This window comes from Danio aesculapii, chromosome 2, assembly GCF_903798145.1.
Source record: "Danio aesculapii chromosome 2, fDanAes4.1, whole genome shotgun sequence".
NCBI lineage: Eukaryota > Metazoa > Chordata > Actinopteri > Cypriniformes > Danionidae > Danio > Danio aesculapii.
Window position 1 is genome coordinate 2800818 of NC_079436.1, and position 23765 is coordinate 2824582.

At 35.8% G+C, this 23765-nt stretch overlaps 1 protein-coding gene across 1 annotated transcript; it reads left to right on the forward strand.

Moving 5' to 3' along the window:
- The first annotated feature begins 8932 nt into the window (after window positions 1–8932).
- On the forward strand, window positions 8933–21191 carry aqp1a.1 (aquaporin 1a (Colton blood group), tandem duplicate 1). Its single transcript, XM_056470780.1, has 4 exons — window positions 8933–9354; window positions 13895–14059; window positions 15872–15952; window positions 20631–21191. The coding sequence occupies exons 1-4, from the start codon at window positions 8998–9000 to the stop codon at window positions 20808–20810; spliced, it is 783 nt and encodes a 260-aa protein (XP_056326755.1). The 5' UTR covers window positions 8933–8997; the 3' UTR covers window positions 20811–21191.
- The last annotated feature ends 2574 nt before the right edge of the window (window positions 21192–23765 follow it).

Sequence of the window (23765 nt, forward strand, 5' to 3'; positions counted from 1 at the left end):
GTGCCAAATGTCGACAGTAGAAACGTAATTCGCTGCAGTAGGAGAAGCTGAATCTTTTCTTGATTTAATAAATGTGCCTCAGAAAAAAAAATTCATCTCCACCGAGACTCAAAAACAACACAAAAAACACAGTGAGAGTGTTTGCCACTGAATAATGAATAGAAAGAGGCTACCGTGAGTTTAATCCCTTTAGCAAGAGACCCAGAAACATGAATTCACTAAGAACCAGTCAATGATATTCGGAAAGACACCAAAATCTGTGCACTCAAGAAAAGATTGTGCTGTTTGTTCAAACTACTTAAAATGAGCTTATTGAGCTTTTTTTGGGGACAACTTAATTGTTTTATGTTCAATCCACTAACATTTGTTACGTTTACTTAATCGATTTCTATTGGGACAACATGAATTACTACAATTATGTGGAACCCAGGGGCGTTGCTAGACATAAAGCTCTACTGGGGTACCACCACCCCCCCCCCCCCCCCTCAAAAAAAAGTTAATAAATAATAATAATATAATATATATTATATTAATTTCATTTGAATGAAATTCTATAGACAATTCACTAAAATACAAAAAAAAGACGTGTTATAGAATTATCTGTTGTAGACTTGACACATGGCAGAGTATTAGGTTTATTAAGTCTTTACCTCCCTGACTCGTCATCCCTATTTTTGCTTCATACAAAAAAAGTATCAGGAGGCACGCTTAGTAAGATCACCGTCATATTGTTTAAACTTTAGTTTTGTCGATTTGCTAAACAAAAAAAGGCTGTTACGCTGGTGAGTGGTGCTTGACAAGCAAGTAGCCGGCTTTTTTGGCGCGCATGTTAACTACCGGGACTCGCACCGGCAGAAGAGCAGCGCGTGCGAGAGGCGCGCGGTTTTTCTGCGCACACGCGAAGATGCGTCAGTTTGCTTTTTGATTAAACACATTGCTTTCACCTGTGTTGGTTCGGTTGCACATAGAGAATAACGTCTTTATTTCGGAATTACCACTCTTAATAAATACACTTGCATATGAAGTAAATCATTTCTCAATGCATTTACTGGGGCACTGGAGATTTTTACTGGGGCACATGCCCCAGTGAATAGGGTCTAGCGACGCCCCTGGTGGAACCCTTCCTTTTTTTACAGTGTAGTTTGTAAATAAACTTGTTCTTACTTCGGTAGCACCACATGTTCTAGGACGTAAGCTCTCTGTAACATAATGCATTGAATTAAATGAGGTAATACCCCATAAGAAGCCTTTAAATTGTTAAATGGCTCTAAAATAATTCTGCTTTCATATAGGTTGCTCCAAGAAAATACGCTCCATTTCAAATACGTCACCACAGCGGAATGAACCGCCAACTTATCTAGCACATGTTTTTTTACGCAGCAGATGCCCTTCCAGCTGCATCCCATCTCTGGGAAAAACCATTCACACTCATACACTACGGACAATTTATGTTACCTAATTCACCTGTACCGCATGTCTTTGGACTGTGAGGGAAACCAGAGCACCCGGAGGAAACCCACACGAACACAGGGAGAACATGCAAACTCCACACAGAACCGCCAACTGAGCCGAGGCTCGAACCAGCGACCTTCTTGCTGTGAGGCGATAGCACTTCCTACTGTGCCGCTGCGTCGCCCACTATAAAAACGTAGTTAAGTCCAAATAAACACTACTTCAATGAACATCTTAGGCTTGTTTTAATCTTAACATCAAGCAATATCTGTATCTAATCGCATGTTGCCATTTAGATTTTTTGATTAATAATTAGTTTCCTGCTCGCATAAGATAATCTAGTTAGTAAGCAGTATGAGTATACCTCGCTCCCATCATTTTCAGTGTACTAGTGCTGGAATCACTGGTTCATATTTGGTTTCGGGAAGCACCAGTTCAAATCAATAATTGATGCCATGACCAGGTTCCCGATTTGAACCGGTGGTGATTCTGGTTGCTGAAACCAAATTGCTAAAATTACAGAAAATCCAGAATACTCAACTTATTCTGGAACCAAAGTATGTTTTTCTCTTCTTTTTCATTCTTTTACAACACATTTTATCAGTTTTTATGCTTTTTTAACCATTTTTATTATTTGTTTTTATTTATTTTACTTATTCTTTTTTCTTTTATTCCTGTTTATGTAAAGCCACTTATGAATTGCCACTGTGTATGAAATGTGCTATATAAATAAACTTGCCTAGCCTTGCCTTGCCAAAGTCCCAAAGTTACCAATTGTTGGTGCCGTGACCCGGTTCCCGATTTGAACCGGTAGTGACTCTGCTTGCCAAAACCAAACTGTTGAAATTACAGAAAATGCTGAAATCTCAATTTATCTTATTTCGGGAACTAGAGTCACCACCGGTTCAACTCAGGAACCGGGTCACGGCACCAACAACTGGTTCCCAATTTGAACAGGTGATGACTCTGGTTTTAGTTTTATTGTGGTGAGGCCAGATCGTAAGAGTTGTCCAGGTAAATCTCACTGCCCAGATCTGAAAGGTGCATCAAAAACTGCAGACTTTAGTGACCCTGTTGTTCAAAGCGAGTGAAGAAGGACTGAAGAGGCCACGCTGAATTTTTGTCATGGATAAAAATGAGGCTGTTGAAGGATAGAGCTACAGTCTTTACAATGACTAGCACTGTGTGTCCTAGATTAAAGCTCCAAGATCACATGCAACTATTTTGTTTTTTGAAGCATTTTTATACATCTGGTAAATGAATCACGTTACTGGATGTTTATTGTGTTGATAAATGTTCTCAGGTGTATAAATAGATTACACTTTACAATAAGGTTTCGATAGTTAATGTATTTACTAACATGACCTAATTATGAACAATACATGTACAGCACTTACTAATCATAGTTCAATATTTACTAATGCGATTACTTGTGATTTAAAAACAAGAAAAAATTCTGCTGCGACAATTAAAAACTGCTAAAAGAAAATATTAAAAACTTTTATTCTAGCCGAAATAAAACAAATAAGACTTTATCCAGAAGAAAAAATATTATAGGAAATACTGTGAAAAATTCCTTGCTCTGTTAAACATCATTTGGGAAATATTTGCAAAAGAAAAACTAATAACAATTATGACTTCAACTATAGGTGTGACATACTGTAAGTATTACACCATTTCCATCTGGACACAGACATTTCTTGACCGATACGGTGTGTGGATGTGAAACCTTTAGAATTTGCAAAAGACAAAAAACACCATCGTTTCCATCTGAACGTTGGCTGAAATGCAGTGTTTTGTCTCCCTCACATCATTAAAAAGAAGACGTGTGTGTTTACAGTGTTCTGACAGGCGAAGTGTCTGTATTACTGAAACACAGAAAACAGGCTCAAGTGTGTCTCTGATAGCTGGACGAGAGATTTATGAAGAGTCTTTTGACTTCTGCCCTGCACAGTCCATTAAAAGAGATATTCTCCACACATTTATCAGTGTCAGCAAGAGATTTACTACGGTTATTAAAACTAACATGCATTCATAACTCAGTGGTAACTCTTCCACCATTCTATATTGGTCTGTCTGTTTAAGAACATAAAAATAATATACCATAAATAAACATGGCGCAGGTTCTGTATTTTGTGATTCACAGGTTTTATTTCAGTTTATTTACATTTATGAATTGCATTGTGTTGATCTCTGCTCTGTCGACGTTTGTCGTAGAAATTTCAACTCTACAGTTTAACAAAGAAGCTTTTATGGACATTTTAGTATTTTGAAATAATATAATGTATAAGAAATAATAATATATAGAGAAATAAGTCTGTAAATAACAGAAGATGTGCTGGGAGTTTATTACAAAGTTTTTGTAGCGTAATATACAACACCAACCCAGACGATATCCCTGCTGAAAAAACAGCTTAAACGTCAGCGCCAGTGGTGTAGTGGTTAGTGTGTCGACACATGCACTCCTGTGCTTACGGCGACCCGAGTTCGATTCTGCCTCGCGGTCCTATGCCACGCCCTATGCTTTCCTGTCAATACTCTACAGCAGTGTTTCCCAACCGTGTTCCTCGAGGCACACCAACAGTACGTATTTTGGATGTCTCCCTTTTCTGACCCATTAACTTCAGGTGTTGGAGCCTCTTCTGATGTAATGATAAGTTGATTCAGGTGTGTTTGATTAGGAAGAGCTTGAAAATGTGTACTGTTGGTGTGCCTTCAGGAACAGGGTTGGGAAACACTGCTCTATACTTTCCTGTCCAAATAAAGGTGAAAACCCAGAAAAAATAACTACATTAAAAAAAAAACAGCTTAAACCAGCCTGGTCTTAGCTGGTCAGGCTGGGAAATGACCAGCTAAAACCAGTTTGAACAGCCCCTAGCCATGCTGGGAGACCAGCCAAAGCCAGCTTAAACCAGACTGGTTTTTAGCTGGTCATTTTCCCAGCCTGACCAGCTAAGACAAGACTGGAAATGGCTGGAACCAGCCTGGAAATGGCCAAAATCCCTTAAAACCAGGCTGGTCAACCAGCTAAGACCAGCAACCAGCTATAGCTGGTTTAAGCAGTTTTTTTTTCAGTGGGGATATCACTTAAAACTATTAAAAATGTTCATAAAAGTCACTTTTTTTTTTTCAAACTTTTCAGGGTTAAACTTGCTGGAAGAAAGATTAAGATCCCATAATGCAATTCAAAAGCATAAATAATAGTAATACGGAAAACTGTTAATCTATGAATATTTTTCAAATAGTTGTATCTAATAGTTCAAATAAGTGTATCAAATATTGTCATAAAAATATATACATCAACAGAAAGAATCAGCTGTGTTGGAAATAATATTGTCCACATATTTAAGCTTTACATATCTGAAAGGGCGACACTGTGTGTAGTATGTTGTCAGTGTAAATACTGTAACTACACAGACACTTGAATAACAACCTGGCACAAAAGTAGGTAATACCTGAAAATAGGTCAAGAACTGTGTGTTCAGATAGAAATGAGCACAATGGCTGCTACAGTATAATAGTAATGATAAAATCTACAGCGGGGAAATATGTATTGAACACGTCACCTTTTTCCTCAGAAAACATATTTCTAAAGGTGCTGTTGACTTGAAATTTTTTAGCGGATGTTTAGAGCAACAAAAGAAATCCATATATGCAAATAAAACAAATTTAATTAGTTTACGAATGAATTTATGTGTAATAAAATGAAACGATGCAGGGGAAAAGTATTGAACACATGAAGAAAGGGAGGTGTAGTTCGGCAGTGGAAGCTCAGACAGCAGCTGAAATCTCTCAGTAGTTTTTCAGCAACCTTCTGCCCTTTCTCAGTGTAAATGAATATCAGCTGCTTCAGTCCAACATCTACATTAGCAGGAGGATGAAACCAGGGTGGACATTTCAGCAAGACAATGATCCAAAACACAGCCAAGGAAACTCTCAAAGGCTTTCAGAGAAAGAAAATCAAGCTGTAGAATGGCCCAGCCAATCACCTGATCCGAATCCAATAGAAAATACAAAATAAAGCTCAGATTTGATAGATGATGCCTACAAAAGCATCAAGATTTTTACACTGTGTTAAAGTCTGTGAAAAAAATCACATCTGAGCAATGCATGTGACTTCATTCTCCATATGAGAGGCGCCTTTAAGATGCCAGCACCACAAAGCCTTTTATATAAAGTATTAAATACATTTCAGTAGTTTAAGTAGTTTCTCCTTCTGTCAATTCATTCTTACATTTAATTACTTATTTACACTTAATTACTAATTTGTGAGATTTTTATTGTTTTGTTATATTTTTCTGTATGTATTATATGTTTTTGTTTACCAAAATCTGGTTTAATTTGATGCCAACAGCTCCTTTAGACATATTAATCCCAGAAAGACAAAAAACAACATGTTCAATATTTATTTTCCCTGATATATATGTATTTATATATGTATTTTAATCTGATTTTCTAGATTAAAATACAAGATTTCAAGAAAATCAGATCTTATCGTCTGAATTACTCTCAGTGGAGTTCTTCAATTTCACAATAAAAGATAAAACCTGAAACTACATCATTTGAACAAGCCAAACAGTAGTGAAAAGAGTTATATGTGAAGATAACGATGAATGGAGAAGATAATGTGTGATTTATGATTTGGCCATATCTTTATTAGCACAGGCCCTAGATCAGCAGTTCTCTTTCCACCGTATCTCCAAAGCCAAAGTCAGCCGCTACATCTATATCTTCATATACATCTATAGCTTCATTTATATGACCAATGTTTGCATCTGTATACACCATAAATGTTTCTGTGAAAATGAGGCTTCCTCTCTTGCTGTGGGGTTCGGTGCTGCTCATTTCCTCTGATTTGTTTAAAGTATTTTAAAGGACAATAAAAAAGCATCAGTTTACGCAAGAGCTGGTTCATTTACACATGGTAACCACGACATAATGATTCAGCCATCAGGAAACCTCAAGCAATGTAAACACGTGTGTCTTTGTCTACCTAGAAGTTCATTCGCAGCCGCAGCCAGATAAATCCTCGAGCCACTGATAGCGGATTTGCTCTAAAGGCTTTATTTTGGCAATAAGACTAAGACAAATAACTGAATGAATGTGAATGATATATGACAATTTATTTTTTGGTAGCACTTTAAAATAATTGTCCATTAATTAATTTATTGAGATAAACAAACAATGAACAATACTTTTATTACTTTATTTATTCAGCTTTGCTAATGTTAGTTAACCCTTGTGTGCTGTTTAAATTAATACCCTTTCGTTTTGTTGGGGGGCTGTTTGTGCCCCATTGACTTCCATTATAATGACATTTTTGGATTGCAACACCATGACAGCATATAATCATGCATTCTTGATTGTTGGTGGTTTTCCCTGTTGGGAAGAGGTCACACATGTCAGATTTACTGTTGATCATCAGTTGACAGCATCAACCCTTTAGATGGGCCTGTGTGGAAAAGTGTCTGGCTTTTATATGGAGTTCTGTGGAGTGATATATTTATGGTGTTTACTGTGTTCTGAGACCTGAGGGGCTTATTTTGGTAATCTGCAAATTACATATACTTACATATACTTACGGTATGTATATATATATATATATATATATATATATATATATATATATATATATATATATATATATATATAAGTGAGCAATATCACGCGAGTAGTACTGCAATATAGCTGTACATTGGCACTGGTGGGCCACTAAAGCACTCTGTAGCAATGTGATATGGCTGTATATTGGCACTGGTGGGAGGCGTGCATTGGCTCGAGGCCGCAGGCTGAGTACCTTAGTGTCCCACTACTGACGATATACAGCAATATTATACTGCTTTGAGTGTGATATAGCATTTATACAACACTTCGACAGCATAATCGTGTATATAAAAAAGAAAATCAAACAGGGAGAGTCTCAAAATCCTTTTGTATGAGGAACTACTTTCTTTCAGCATTCATTTACATTTGCAGCTGACGTCAGAACAGCAGAAACCGCTGCTCATTTCACCAACGTCACTTTAGAGCTAGTGTTTGAATGATTCTCTAGTGTAATGTCTAAAGTGATGACAAAACAGTTGATTTTGCTCACTCTCTCTCTCTCTCTTGCTCGTTCTCTTCACTACTGTCTAAAGGCTTATAGAATGGAGACTTCTTCACTGTGCTGTTGCGGCCAGTGCTTTAATTTCAGTTCTCAGTAAGGATGCCATTGACAATTGTCCTTTTTGTTCATAAACTGAAACCATTTTTCACACCTTTATGGAGTGTGTCAGACTGAAACCATAAACTTTTTTTGTGGTGTGGAAGTGGGGCACTGTGTTCAGTTGATGAAGAGTTAGTGTTTACATATAATATCATGTATTTCCTGTGGCTCTTGTGAGTTTTGACATGTAGAAACAATAAAAGGAATGTTGTAAACGAAGACATTTTTAAATTCAATCCTCTCTCTCTCTCTCTCTCTCTCTCTCTCTCTCTCTCTCTCTCTCTCTCTCTCTCTCTCTCTCTCTCTCTCTCTCTCAATTCAATTCAGACCAGGCAACATTTCTCAAATCTTCTATTGTCCCGTTTTGGTGAGCCTGTGTGAATTGTAGCCTCAGTTTCCTGTTCTTAGCTGACAGGAGTGGCACCCGGTGTGGTCTTCTGCTGCTGTAGCCCATCCGCCTCAAGGTTGGACGTGTTGTGTGTTCAGAGATGCTCTTATGCAGACCTCAGTTGTAACGAGTGCTTATTTGAGTTACTGTTGCCTTTTCATCAGCTGGATCCAGTCTGGCCATTCTCCTCTGACCTCTGGCATCAACAAGGCATTTGCGCCCACAGAACTGCCGCTCACTGGATATTTTCTCATTCTCAGGCATTCTCTGTAAACCCTAGAGATGGTTGTGCGTGAAAATCCCAGTAGATCAGCAGTTTCTGAAATACTCAGACCAGCCCGTCTGGCACGAACAACCATGCCACGTTCAAAGTCACTTAAATCCCCTTTCTTCCCCATTCTGATGCTCGCTTTGAACTGGAGCAGATCGTCTTGACCATGTCTACATGCCTAAATGCATTGAGTTGCTGCCATGTGATTAGAAATCTGCTTTAACAAGCAGTTGGACAGGTGTACCTAATAAAGTGGCCACTGAATGTATATGTGTATACTGTACATATATATATAGTATATATATATATATATATATATATATATATAGTATAGTATAGTTTACTATATATCATAGTAAACACTAAATAGTAGCAGGAACATTAACAATCAACATTTTGGAACAAAACAGAAATAATAAATAATAATAATCAGTATATGTATTTACAATGATTTATTTCTAACCATCTAGCTGTATAGAGTGTGTGTGTGTACATATGTATGTGTCACTCTCCCTCTCTCTCTCTCTCTCTCCTTCTGTCTCACAGCAGAGCTTAAACCCTCCTCCAGCTTCATTAGCAAGACCTGCCCTATAAATTCTGTGGTTTTGGCAGAGAAACACACTTTTTTTTTTGCTGCTGCTGCCCACAGATCAGAGGCGTCAGTCCGTCAGTCAGTCAGTCATGAACGAGCTGAAGAGCAAGGCGTTCTGGCGGGCCGTCCTGGCCGAGCTGCTGGGAATGACCCTGTTCATCTTCCTCAGCATTACAGCTGCTGTGGGAAACACCAACACTCAAAACCCAGACCAGGAGATCAAGGTGGCACTGGCTTTCGGGCTGTCCATCGCCACCCTCGCCCAGAGCCTGGGACACATCAGCGGAGCTCACCTGAACCCCGCTGTGACCCTGGGTCTGCTGGCCAGCTGTCAGATCAGTCTGCTGAAGGCCGTCATGTATATTCTGGCCCAGATGATTGGGGCGACTGTGGCCAGCGCGATAGTGCTCGGGGTCTCCAAAGGGGACGCCCTGGGACTGAATCAAGTAAGTAAACTAGTACACTGTTAACAATTACATGTAGAATCTACAGTAACTCACTGTAAGCAGTTTGCCAGCAATGTACTGTAAATCAATAACAGCAGCAATATTGTATTTACATTTACCGCACATTAATCTTGCTCTATATGTATTCACAGAATTGTATGTATATATTCATTATAAAATATACAGTAATTTTCACTATTTATTTATTTATTTATTTAAGTATTATACATGTTTGGGTGAACTGTCCATTTAATTGAGGGCATTTCTCAAGAAGGGGACGCTCTGGGACTAAATCAAGTGTGAAAAAACTTTGTGTCTACTTGATTGAGATCTGATCTGTTTTTAATTCATCTCACAATTCATCAATTCATCTCACTTCAAAATGCTAAAAATTATCTCTTGCTTGTGTTGAACACAAAAGAAGATGTTTTGAAGAATGCTGGAAACCTGTAACCATTGACTTCCATAGTATTTTTATTTCCTGCAGATGAAAGAAAGTTATAAAGGTTTTAAAGCACTTGTGGGAGAGTAAATAACGTGGAAATTTATTTATTTATTTAATTATTTATTTATTCATTCATTTGTTCATTTATTTATTATAACTGTTTATATTAAAGGGTGAACTGCCTTTAATTGAGTGTAAACCTATTTGAGTTTCTCTTCTCTTCTGTTCAACACAAAATAAGATGTTTTGAAGAATGCTGGAAACCTGTAACCATTGACTTCCATAGTATTTTTATTTCCTGCAGATGAAAGAAAGTTATAAAGGTTTTAAAGCACTTGTGGGAGAGTAAATAACGTGGAAATTTATTTATTTATTTATTTATTTATTTATTTATTTATTTATTTATTTATTTATTTATTTATTTATTCATTCATTCATTCATTCGTTCGTTTATTTATTAGCACTATTTAAATTAAAGGGTGAACTGCCTTTAATTGAGTGTAAACCTGTTTGAGTTTCTCTTCTCTTCTGTTGAACACAAAATAAGATGTTTTGAAGAATGCTGGAAACCTGTAACCATTGACTTCCATTGTTTTCGTTTTTTCTTACTATGGAAGTCAATGGTTACAGGTTTTCAGTTTCAGAAGAAAGAAGTTCATTTATAACCACTTGAGGGAAAGTAAATAATGAGTACAATTTAATTTTTGGGGTGAACTATCCCTTTAATTGAGTGCATTTTTCAAGAAGGGGACACCCTGGCACTAAATCAAGAGAGTAAACTCAAAAGTGAACACAAAAGAAGATATTTTGAAGAATGTTGGAAACCTGTCACCATTGACTTCCATTGTATTTGTTTACTATGAGTGTCAGTTTCTTCAGATTTCCTTCATTTGTGTTCAACAGATGAAAGAAGCTCGTAAAGGTTTAGAACCGCCTGAGGCAGAGTCAATTTTAATTTTTAGCTTGAACTATCCCTTTAATTGAGTATAATTTACATCAGCAGCAAGATTTGTTGAATTTGTTCTGATTAATAATAATAATGCACTCTGAAATGAAGGTACAAAAGCTGTCAATGAGGCGGCACCCTTATAGAAGATACATTTTGTACTTTTTAGTTACTAATATGTACAATACGGACACTTTAGGTACACTGTTAAAAGCAATTATTGACTTAAAAAATGAGTAAACCCATTGTAACTTTGGATAATTCCTGCAAAAATGAAAATTCTGTCATAATTTCTCACCTTTCACCTATTTCAGTATCTTAGAAGATATTTTGAAGAAAGCTGAAAGCCATTGACTTCCATACTATTTGTTTTTCCTTCTATTGAAGTCAATGGTTACAGGTTTCCAACATTCTTCAAAATATCTTCTTTTGTATTCAACAGAAAAAAGAAACTCATAAAGGTTTTGCACATGTAAAAGAGTGAGTAAATAATGACAGAATATTCATTTGTGGGTGAACTATCCCTTTAAATAAGCAAATCAACATTGTAAAGTGTTACAGTCGGGTGGTAAACAGGGTAACCCCATGCGTCAGGATCAGTCTGTGTGAATGGGTGTGTGGGCAGACGAGAGCTGAAGATAAACTTATCACCCGTGTTCAGACGTGGCCTTCTTTCCAGTGATTACATACTTTTTTCCCATTTCAAGAAGGCGTAATGCACATATTTACTTTGCCAGTAAACACCGTCATGTGTGGAGTGACATCACAGAGCTGATGTCATCATGAATACCCCACCCCCCCAAAAAAAAAAACACCTTACCACCTTAGTGGTAAAAATGGGTCTCTCAATGTTTCTTCAATTCAGTTCAGTTCAATTCAATTCAATTCAATTCAATTCAATTCAATTCAATTCAGTTCAGTTCAGTTCAGTTCAGTTCAATTCAATTCAATAGTTGCTTTATTGGCATGACAAATGCTACAAATGTATTGCCAAAGAGTTTATAAAGTTTACCTTAAAAATACCATACATATACTGTATAATAAAAAAAACATAGTAAACACAGTAAATAGTAGCAGTAGTTAAAATATAAATTAACTGAATAAATAAAAAAAATAAAAATAAAATAAATAAATAAATAATGATTAAATAAAAAAATACAAATAAAAAATCTGAATAAACAGCAGAATAATAATAATAATAATAATAATAATAATAATGATAATAATAATATGAATAATATGAAAGTTCCAGATAATACAAGTAATATTCTTGGTGGTATTAAACAAATGGTAAACATAATAACAATAATAACTATGTAATAACAATACTAATTAAACAATCCTTACAATAATGATAATAATAATAATAATAATAATAATAATAATATTAATAATAATAATAATACGAAAGTTGCAGATGATAAAAGTAATATTCTGTGTTGACACAACAGTGATATCAATAGTAATAAAGGTAATAACAATGATTTACTCTATTGCTAATTATTTATTACTATTTTTATTTTTACTATTATTATTATTACTATCATAACAATTCTATTTAGTAATAATGATATAATAATATAATAATAATTAGTAATAAAGTAAATCATTATTATTACATTATTGTTATGTCAACACAGAAAATTACATTTATCATCTGCAACTTTCGCATTATTTTTATTATTATTATTACTATTAATATAATAATGATAATAATAATAATATTAATAATATGAATAATTTGAATAATATGGAAGTTACAGATAATACAAGTAATATTCTGTGTTGATTAAACAAATGGTAATAACAATAATAATGATGTAATAACAATACTAATAAAAAAATATTAACAACAATGATAATAATAATAATAATGATAATAATATGAATATGAATATGAATATGAATATGAATATGAATAATATAAAAGTTACAAATCATACAAGTAATATTCTGTGTTGATTGATCAAATGGTAAAGGTAATAACATAATAACGATGCAATAACAATAGTGATGAAATATAATTACAATACGAAAATTGCAGATGATAAAAGTAACAGTCTGTGTCGATGACACATAATAAATAAATACTTATAATAATATACTAATAATAATAATAATAATAATAATAATAATAATAATAATAATAATAATAATATTGCAAAAGTTGCAGACGATAAAAGTAATAATTTCTCACCTTTCACCTATTTCAGTATCTTAGAAGATATTTTGAAGAAAGCTGAAAGCCATTGACTTCCATACTATTTGTTTTTCCTACTATTGAAGTCAATGGTTACAGGTTTCCAACATTCTTCAAAATATCTTCTTTTGTGTTCAACAGAAAAAGAAACTCATAAAGGTTTTGCACATGTAAAAGAGTGAGTAAATAATGACAGAATATTCATTTTTGCATGAACTATCCCTTTAAATAAGCAAATCAACATTGTAAAGTGTTACAGTCGGGTGGTAAACAGGGTAACCCCATGCGTCAGGATCAGTCTGTGTGAATGGGTGTGTGGGCAGACGAGAGCTGAATATTCTGTAGTAATATTCTGTGTTGATTAAACAAATGGTAATAACAATAATAATGATGTAATAACAATACTAATAAAAAATATTAACAACAATGATAATAATAATAATGATAATAATATGAATATGAATATGAATATGAATATGAATATGAACATGAATAATATAAAAGTTACAAATCATACAAGTAATATTCTGTGTTGATTGATCAAATGGTAAAGGTAATAACATAATAACGATGCAATAACAATAGTGATGAAAAAATAATTACAATACGAAAATTGCAGATGATAAAAGTAACAGTCTGTGTCGATGACACATAATAAATAAATACTTATAATAATATACTAATAATAATAATAATAATAATAATAATAATAATAATAATAATATTGCAAAAGTTGCAGACGATAAAAGTAATATTCTGTGAAAATAATATACTATAATAATATAAAAAAATAATAACAATAATAATAAACAAATAATAACAACATTAATAAAAATATATAAAAAATAATAACAATAATAATAATATATAATAATAATGTCAATTCATCTTTTTTTTTTTACAATGTACGTCTGATCAAATCTAATCTAATACGTTTATTTATGTGCAGATCCACGCAGATATTTCACCAGGTCAAGGTGTTGGAATTGAGCTCCTGGCCACCTTCCAGCTGGTGTTGTGTGTTTTAGCAACTACAGACAAAAGGCGGCGGGACGTGTCAGGCTCCGCTCCTCTAGCCATCGGCCTCAGTGTTTGCCTGGGACATCTGACAGCCGTGAGTAATCAGCATTCACACTTCCACCGCTCTATTTTTTACCATGAGCATTCCTGTGGCTGCTGTAAACACTGTCAGGGTTACCGTATGAATATGTAAAGCAACAGAGCAATGCTTAACCCATGTGTACTGTTTAAATTGACCACCCTTTCGTTATGTTCGGGGCTGTTTTTGCCCCATTGACTTCCATTATAATGACTTAATATAATCATGACAGCATGCATTCTTGATTGTAAGTGTTTTTTTCCTGTTGGGAAGAGGTAAAAAGTATCATTTTTACTGTTGATCCTCAGTTGTCAGCATTATCCCTTTAGATAGGCCTGTGGGGAAAAGTTTCTGGCTTTTATAAGGAGCTCTATGGAGTAAAACAGCAGATTTTAGTGTGTGTGAGCAGAAATACACTTACTATGTTCTGAGAGCTGAGGGGCTTATTTTGGTTTTCTCAAACATATCAAGGTGTCTTTCACACTCACACACCAGCCAATTCGTCCTCATCTGATAGATATGGGCCAGTAGGGGCCTTCTACACCTACTGGAAGGCTCAGAAGGCTGTAACTCTACCCCTAGGCTGTTAGTCTACCCCTACCCCAATCCTAAACCCAACCGCAAACACCAAGGTAAAAATAGATCTGGATCTGGTGTCTTCTCTATTAGTATAGCAGATTAACCTTGTGGATGGATGATTACAGCCTTCTGAGCCAACTAGTAGGTAGATATAGGACCAGTAGGGGCCTTCTACGCCTACTGGTAGGCTCAGAAGGCTGTTATCATCCATCCACATAATTAATCAGCTATAGATTGCATACGGCTGCGGCCGAAAGTTAACAAGAATTATTTATATTGTTTACAAAATTTCCCATTAATTGTATTTTATTAAAGTCTACCCCTACCCCAATCCTAAACCCAACCGTCACAGCAATGTAGAAACAGATCTGGATCTGGAGTTTTCTCTATTAGTATAGCAGATTAACCTTGTGGATGGATGATTACAGCCTTTTGAGCCTACTTGTAGGCGCAGAAGGCTCCTACTGGCCCATTTATATCAGCTGATAACCACTGATAACGCCGATTCAATTGAGTGATAACATTTGAAGCGGGTGCACACACACACACACACATACACACACACACACACACACACACACACACACACACACACACACACACACACACACACATACACTATACTCCATTTAATCCTTTCATTTTAAGCCAGAAAGTTTTTTTTTTTTGCACTGCAACTGATGATCAACAGTAAAAACTACAAATTCGACCTCTTCCTAACAGGGAAAACCAGCAACAATCAAGAATGCATGATGATATGCTGTCATGGCTTTGAAACCAAAAAATGTGATTATAATGGGGCAAAAACAGCCCCCAACATAACGAAAGCGTTGTCAACTTACTGAATATTTTTACTTTTTTTTTTTTTGCGGTTTTTAACCTTTAATGGATAGAATAGTGCAGAGAATTGACAGGAAATAGTTGCGAGCAGAGAGAGGGGAAGGGTCAGCAAAGGACCTCAAGCCAGGAATCAAACTCAGGTCGCCATGAGCACCATGGTGCTATATGTCAGCGCACTTAACCACTAGGCTATTGGCGCCAACATGTTTTTACGTTTTCATAGCGTTTTTCCTAAATATGTATGAAATACAAAGATAGTTGAGGCCAAATTAAGACTCATAATCACCCCTGGGTTGATGAAAACAACCCAACAGCACACAAAGGTTAACCATGTAAATGAAAAAGTATAGGGCATTGGAGCTCAATCCTCAGCATTGTCATCATCTTGTGTTGTTTCTCTCTGTGTAGATCAGCTTCACGGGATGTGGAATCAATCCTGCTCGAACATTCGGACCTGCTGTGATTCGTCGAGATTTCACCAACCACTGGGTAATATAATTAGATTCAGTTCCTTTCTTTAATCTTAAAAAATGTTTGTTTGTTTGTTTGTTTTTATTTATTGTGGACCTATTGTGCAAAAATCACTTTTATAAGGGGTTTAAACACAGTTATGTGTCAGCAGTCTGGGAATATAAGCAGCTTCTAATAGTAAAAACTGATTAATTTAATGTTTTTATAATCAGACTTAATAAAACAGTCTGCAGAAACACACTGATTGACATTCTCCCTTTAAATCAGAAGGGGAAAGCCCCGCCCACTAGTGACCATTGCTCCCTCATTAGCATATGATGCTAGTCTTGTTTCTGAATCTGCCACTATGCTGACACAAAGGCATTTGTAGCTCCGCCCTCTTTTGAAAAGAGCACAATCTCATTTGAATTTAAAGTGACAGTCAACAAAATGGCACGATTAGGATCAAAGTTTAAAAGGGTCAGTTTCAGAGAGTTATAAACATAATGTGTGTGTTATTTTGAGCTGAAACTTCACACACATACTCTAGGGGCAGCGGAGACTTATTTTACATCTTGTAAAAAGGAGCATAATAGGTCCTCATTTAGGATTTTTAGATATTTGGATTAGAAATTAGACAAAAACTGAAAAGAAAAGCCAGAAAAACATTTTATATAAACAAATACTACAAAAAATGCTATTTTTGTTTTGTGTCTAGTCCAAATTTCTGCAATTCCTTAAATCAAGAAGCAAATTCTAGACAAGTAAACAAATATGGTTTTGTTTTCATTAATAATCCATCAAAATGAAGTGAGTTTTTCCTTAAAACAAGTCAAATAATCTGCCAATGGGCTAAGCAAAATAATCTTGTTGTCATTTTGAAATTATTTTGCTTACCTCACTGGCAGATTATTTGACTTGTTTTAAGGAAAAAACTCACTTCATTTTTAGTTATTATTTCTGAAAACAATATTTTTACTTGTCTAGTAAATGCTTATTGATTTCAAATTTTTAAGATACATGGCCGAGGAACAAGACAATAGCTCTAAATGATCATTTGTTGAGATTAACATAAAGATAAAAGGTATAATAGTATAAATATAAAGGAAGAAATCACATGTTAATTGTAAAAACTTCAGACTCTTATCAGAAGATGGAATCAGCCGATGTTGAACCTTTATAGTTAATAAGTAACAATCATATTGTTTTAGATGAATGCCTAGTCAAGAATAATCTATGCAATTTTGTGTATTGTTTGCCAAGGGTTACTAAGTGTACTAAGCAGTGTTCATGTTTTTATCTGGTAGATGTGTTTTTAGATATTACTGACATTTTGAAAATGACTTTTGAGATATTTTGAGAAGCACATTCATGTCCAGAAAATAAATAGAAACCCTACACTGCACTCTTGTTTCTAGTCCAAATATCTACCAAATTAAAAATCAAGAAGCATTTCTAGACAAGTAAAACCTATTGTCTTGTTTTAAGAAATAATGTGTCAAATTTAAGTAAGTTTGTCCTTATAACAAGCAAAATAATCTGCCAATAGGGTAAGTAAATTAATCTTGTCAAAAGGAAAAACAAGATTTTGCTTCCCCATTGGCAGGTTACCATGTATTTATGTCAAGTTGTCATAACAAAGACACTTTAAATAACGTCATATTTGCATTTAAAATCACATAACTGAGCAAATGACACTTAATGAGAGTTGACATAAGTAATGAAATCTCATTCCTGTATTATGTCATGATTATTTAAAATACAGAAACATTTAAATACCAGCCACTCATTTGAATACCGGCCACTCATTTGAATACCGGCCACTCATTTGAATGCCGGCCACTCATTTGAATACCAGCCACTCATTTGAATACCGGCCACTCATTTGAATACCGGCCACTCATTTGAATGCCGGCCACTCATTTGAATACCAGCCACTCATTTGAATGCCGGCCACTCATTTGAATACCAGCCACTCATTTGAATACCAGCCACTCATTTGAATACCGGCCACTCATTTGAATACCGGCCACTCATTTAAATACCGGCCACTCATTTGAATACCGGCCACTGCACTCTCGATGAAATGATAAGAGTCATGATCTAATTAATACTTAATTAACCAATTTAACTTTATTAAAAGTACATTGGCTGAGTGGCTGATGCTGTTGGTTTGCACTGAATCGCTAACCTTCATTTTCAGGCTATTTCATTTTCAAGATCTGAGGTGAACTAGATCTGCTGCTGCTTTCAGTAGTATGACAATAAATGTCATGTAAAATGTGTTCAAACTCACATTGGAAGCCTTTAACACTGAATAAGCCCATAATCAGCACCTGAGGTGAGGTGAACAGTGGCATAGTAGTTAATGCTTTTGTTTTGCTGCGACATTGCGGAAATAGAAACTGTTTCCAAAACAGTAATTTTGCGTGTTACTGTCGCAGATGGTTAGGACAAAAACTCCAGTCACACTTCATTTTGATGGTCCGTTTGTTGAATTTAAGTTACATTGCATCTACATGCCACCTAATTCTCATTAGATTATAAGTAGACTGTTAGGTTGGGGTTAGGGTTGGGGTTAGTGGAAGTTGACATGTACTTACAAAGTTTCTTAGTCAGTTAAATGTCTGTTGAAAGAGCATCAATAGATATTAAGCAGACAATCTACTAATACTCAAATGGACCATCAAAATAAAGTGTTACAAATACTCTGTTTAACATGGAAAAGCATCTGGTGGGCCCCTAATAGTATCTCTGGGGGCGGTGTGGACCCTAAGAATTAACTAACTTTCACCCCCTAGTGCACGCTTTGTGTCATAAACACCCATTCAAATAGAGTGGAGGAACTATGACGTCAATTTGTATGCAAAAACCCGGAAGCGAGTTAGCATTTTAGCAGTTCCCTCATCCCAAAGTCAATGGGTTTTTTGAATAGGGTTTCAGTAAAATCGCTTAAATAAGGTCCGTGGGAAACACAAACTCAAGATGCTTTTACGTTTTATTCTACGACATAAAACACATCAGTTAGATCACACTCTGGGTTTTTTTTCAATAGGTTACACTTCTTTTAAAAGACGGTTGCTATCAAGTTCCTAAATGGGACTACAGGCAGTGTCGGAGACATTATACGTCATCGAGCTGATCTGGTCCGGAGTGCAGCCCGCCTGTGTTGGGCATTTGGATTTGTCTGTTATTTAAGTATTTTCATAAATAGTGTTTTATAGTTTATATAGTGTTTTTCTAATTGGGAATTCATTTTTGTGTAGATAATTCCTTCACTTGTAAAGACTGTCGAGACAGATTCATTTGTTGATCATTTATTTTAATTAAACAACATTATGAAGATGAAGCTTACCAGTGCAGCCTGTCTTTTTCCTGCTCTCAGTAACTCAAACGTGTGAATAAATGTGTATAAATACATGCATGTTAACTGTCATTTTAACGTGATCAAGTGATTTTTCGTAGTTTTTTTCTTCATCTGAACACATTTAACTCTGTCATAACTGCAATATTTACACTCCTCCATAAAATGAATAGCATATGTGACTGTGTAGGCTGCTTTTCACTGTGACATAAAGGGAATATTGAATGTTGTTCTGTGTCCATGATGGAACCTGCAGGCGTATAGACTTGTCCCTCATGCCTAATTTCTGTCGTCTGTTGAAGTAAGCAGGCTGTGTGCACACGAGCGATACACTTATTTAAATATATCTTATGATAATAATATGTAGGCACATTTATATGTACAGTTTTAAACCTCTTAACAACAACCGTAAAGCAAAGCAGATGTATTTCCCACGTAAAAACGGTCCAAAAGGCACGTAGTTCTATGTGTTTTTGCATATAATGATATGTAACGTGGATTATAATATAATAAACAGAGAGATTAACTCTTTGTCATGGAGCATATTTCTAAAAATAAACTTTAAAAGTTGTCTGAAGCAGGCTGGTGCTGACGACACAGGCGAGCGCCCCGAATGCACTGTAGTCCTTTTATAGCCTAATGTTAGCTTTTCAGCTCTTGCGTTTGCAATAAAGATCCAAAAGTGCTCAAAGTTGTATTTTGGAGTGAGGATTATCCGGCTGGACAAAACGTGTAAGGTGTAATGAACAGTGTTTGAACACAGAGCTTATTATTTGAAATCTTCGAAAAGCCTCGGGGAAAATCCTATAGGGATTTTATCGAGGGAACCAGTTTTATGCTAGCAGCCGATTAGCCTACAAGGTGACGTCATAGTTCCTCCACTCTATACAGTGAATAAAGCCCATAATCAGTACCTGAGGTTATCTTTGTCATAGCAGTTTATGCTGTTGTTTTGCTGCAATGTCACATAAATAGAAACTATTTCTAAAATAGAAATTTGCAGATCGCTCTTGCAGATGGTTAGGACAAAAACTTGTTTTAACATTGAAAAGACACCAATTATCACATGTTGCGGCACTGCATTGCATGTAGTTAGGAAAGAGCGTTAGAGACTGTTGTCAAGTTATAACTTGGACATGCAGGGACAATTTGAGCCTGTTTCCCAGTACTGGGTTGCAGCTAGAAGGGCATCTCCTGCATAAAACATAGTTGATGGTTCGTTCCACTGTGGTGACCCCTGATGAATATGGGACTAAGTCAAAGGAAAATGAATGAATGAATGAATTTGAGCATGATGGCTATGCATTTTTGGGAAAGTCTAACTTCTGTTTGACATAAATTTTGTGTTTTCAGGTCTACTGGGTCGGGCCCATGTGTGGAGGTGTGGCGGCTGCGCTAATCTATGACTTTCTGCTTTTCCCTAAAATGGATGATTTCCCAGACCGCGTGCGAGTGCTGGTGTCTGGTCCTGCCACCGATTATGAGGTCAACGGTACTGATGATCCCCCTGCAGTAGAGATGTCCTCAAAGTGACCCCATATTTAGTGTATGATACTCTTCTAGACCACAAAATATCTGTAAATATATATTTTTGTCCCCACGTGGAAGTAGCATTTACTATATGACAGTGTGGAAATTGCAATTGTAAAAAAAAACATTGATCTAATTGGAATTTTGTATCGACTGATTAGAGTTTTGTATTATTGTTTGTACTCTTCTTTAGCGAATCAGTATTTACCTCAGGAAAATGAGACCGTTTTTCACCATTTTCAGAAATATTCACATATCAGTATTCGAATGTAGATTCGCTTCGTCCTTTTTGTTTTTGTGAACTTGTTTCGCTTTTCACTTTGTATTGTTTTGTGTACACTATGATTTTTCTTTTGTAATTAAACGAAAGGGTTTTTAAATATTTATGATTGTTGTTTTCCTTTGTCCAATAGTATCTGAAAATCGAAACACTTGATTAGTATTTTTGTCTCATTTCTGGTCAAAATAATCTGCCAGCTTTTGGGTTTGACGCAAGATTATTTTACTTAACATAGGCTCATTCTGAAAACGTAGCCATATATATATATATATATATTTCTGGAGGCCGCGAATCATGTAGCCAGAAGTACGTATGGCTACATTTCATTTATTAAACGAACGCTACAGGGCGGTATGATGGCATTCCTTTTTGCGCTTACCAGCTGACCGCTTACCTCCATATGGACGGCTTTCCAGCTGTAACCAGTTTTTTTCGTTAGCTCGACAAATACGTCGGCGAACTTGAGATGCAGAGAGGAGTTGACCATGATGACAGGGTTCGAGTCCGGTTAAGAACGGTTCCAAAAAGCAGGTAAGACAAAAACAGAATCCAAAAAAATAAAATAAACAAGTAAATAACAGGGTGAGAATGTGGTAAAATCTGAAAACGTGGTCAAAATCAGACGAGGGCTTTTCTTTTTCTGGATTGCTTTTGAAATGTGTTGGTTGGGTTTAGGGAAGTGGGTGAGCGGTCAATAAAAAAAATTGTTTGGGTTTAGGGAAGGAGGAGGGTGGGTCAGTCGATCAGTCAGTCAGTCATTCAGTCAGTCGACAGTGGCCTCTGGTGGATTTACATGAGAACAGCAGGCACAAATTTGAGATCTCAAAAAAGCGTACACAGCAGCCTCTCATGGATTTGCGAAAACAAACACTCCAACAAAACGTACCCTCGGGACAACATATAAGTCAACATATTCAACATAGGCTCAGAAAACGTAGCCCTATATATAAACTGAAGATCGTGAATTATGTAGCCAGAAGCACGTATGGCTGCATTTCGTCTTTAAAATAAATGCTACGGGGTGGTATGACTGCATTCCTTTTTGCACTTTCCAGCTGACCGCTTACCTCCATATGGACGGCTTTCCTACTGTTACCAGTTTGTCCAGTGGCTCGTCGTGTACGTCAGTAGACTTGTGACCTTGAGCAGAGTTGACTGACGATGGGGTTTGAGTCTGGTGAATAACGCCTCCAGTAAGCAGGTAAGACAAAAACAGAAGCCAAAAAATAAAATAAAGAAGTAAATAACAGGGTGACAAAATCTGAAAACATGGTTGGGTTTAGGGAAGGGGGAGGGTGGGGGTATCGGTCGATCAGTTAGTCGACAGCGGCCTCTGGTGAATTTAAGCGAGAACAGCAGTCGCGAACGGCATTCAGGAGAAGAAATTTGAGATCTGAAAAAGTGTACACAGCGGCCTCTGGTGGATTTACACGAGAACCGCAGGTGCGAGAAATTACAGGAGAAGAAATTTGAGATCTGAAAAAGTGTAAACAGCGGCCTCTGGTGGAGTCGCAAAACAAAAACTGCAAAAAACGTAGCTCCTGGGATGTATTTGGCGCTATCTGGATATGTATATAGGGGTACGTTTTCAGAATGAGCCTGCGCTGTATAAAGACCAAACACATGATGAATGCTTTTTTAGCAAAGTTATTAAAAGTTGTTGTTGATGTTGTTGTTATGTGACATAGGGCAGAGATGTTCATCATCATTGCACAAAATATGCAGATTGCCTGTTCCAAAAAAATGCCAAAATGTAATTTTCAGATTTTTGTTTTGTGAAATAAGTTTTACTGAAGACAAGGAAGCAAAAAAGGATTCACAATTTGACATATTTTGTACACAAATTACATGAATGCAAAGAATGCAATACAATTAGAAATACATAACAATGTAAAATATATATAAATAAACAAAATACCTACAAAACATCAGTTACAAGTGTGTGTATAGTTATATATATATATAACTGATTTCTTTTATCTTTGCCATGATGACAACACAATATTTGACTAGATATTTTTCAAGATAAATGCTTAAAGTGACATTTCAAGGCTTAACTAGGTTAATTAGGCTAAAGTTATAGAGTAATTAGGCAAGTCATTGTATAACAGTGGTTTGTTCTGTAGACAATAGAAAAATAAATATTGCTTAAGGGGGCTAATAATATTGACCTTAAAATGGATTTAAAAACTTAAAAACTGCTTTTATTCTAGCCAAAATAAAACAAATAAGACTTTCTCCAGAAGAAAAAATATGATAGAAAATACTGTGAAAATTCTTTGCTCTGTTAAACATTGTTTGGGAAAAGGTTGGGGAAAAAATCACAGGAGGGTGAATAATTTTGATTTCAACTGAACATATGCTTATAGCAGTTTCAATTAACCAAAACACCAGTGACGATGCAAAATTGCTGCATGCACGTGTCTCCATGCAGACAGAGTTTTTGTTCGTCTCTCTAAAGTAAGTGTTTGTATCAACGAACAAATCAGTGCCATCAAAATGACAAAGTCCCTGTGTCACTGTATACACAAGATAAAAATGTCTAATGTCAATACAGCAGTGCAGTCTGTCAGTATTTCCTGATCTAAACTCTGACTGCACTGAATCAAAATCATTCATTGGATTTACAAAAAAAATGAAGGTAGGCTGTGGTTGCAAACAATTTCTGTGGGCTGAAT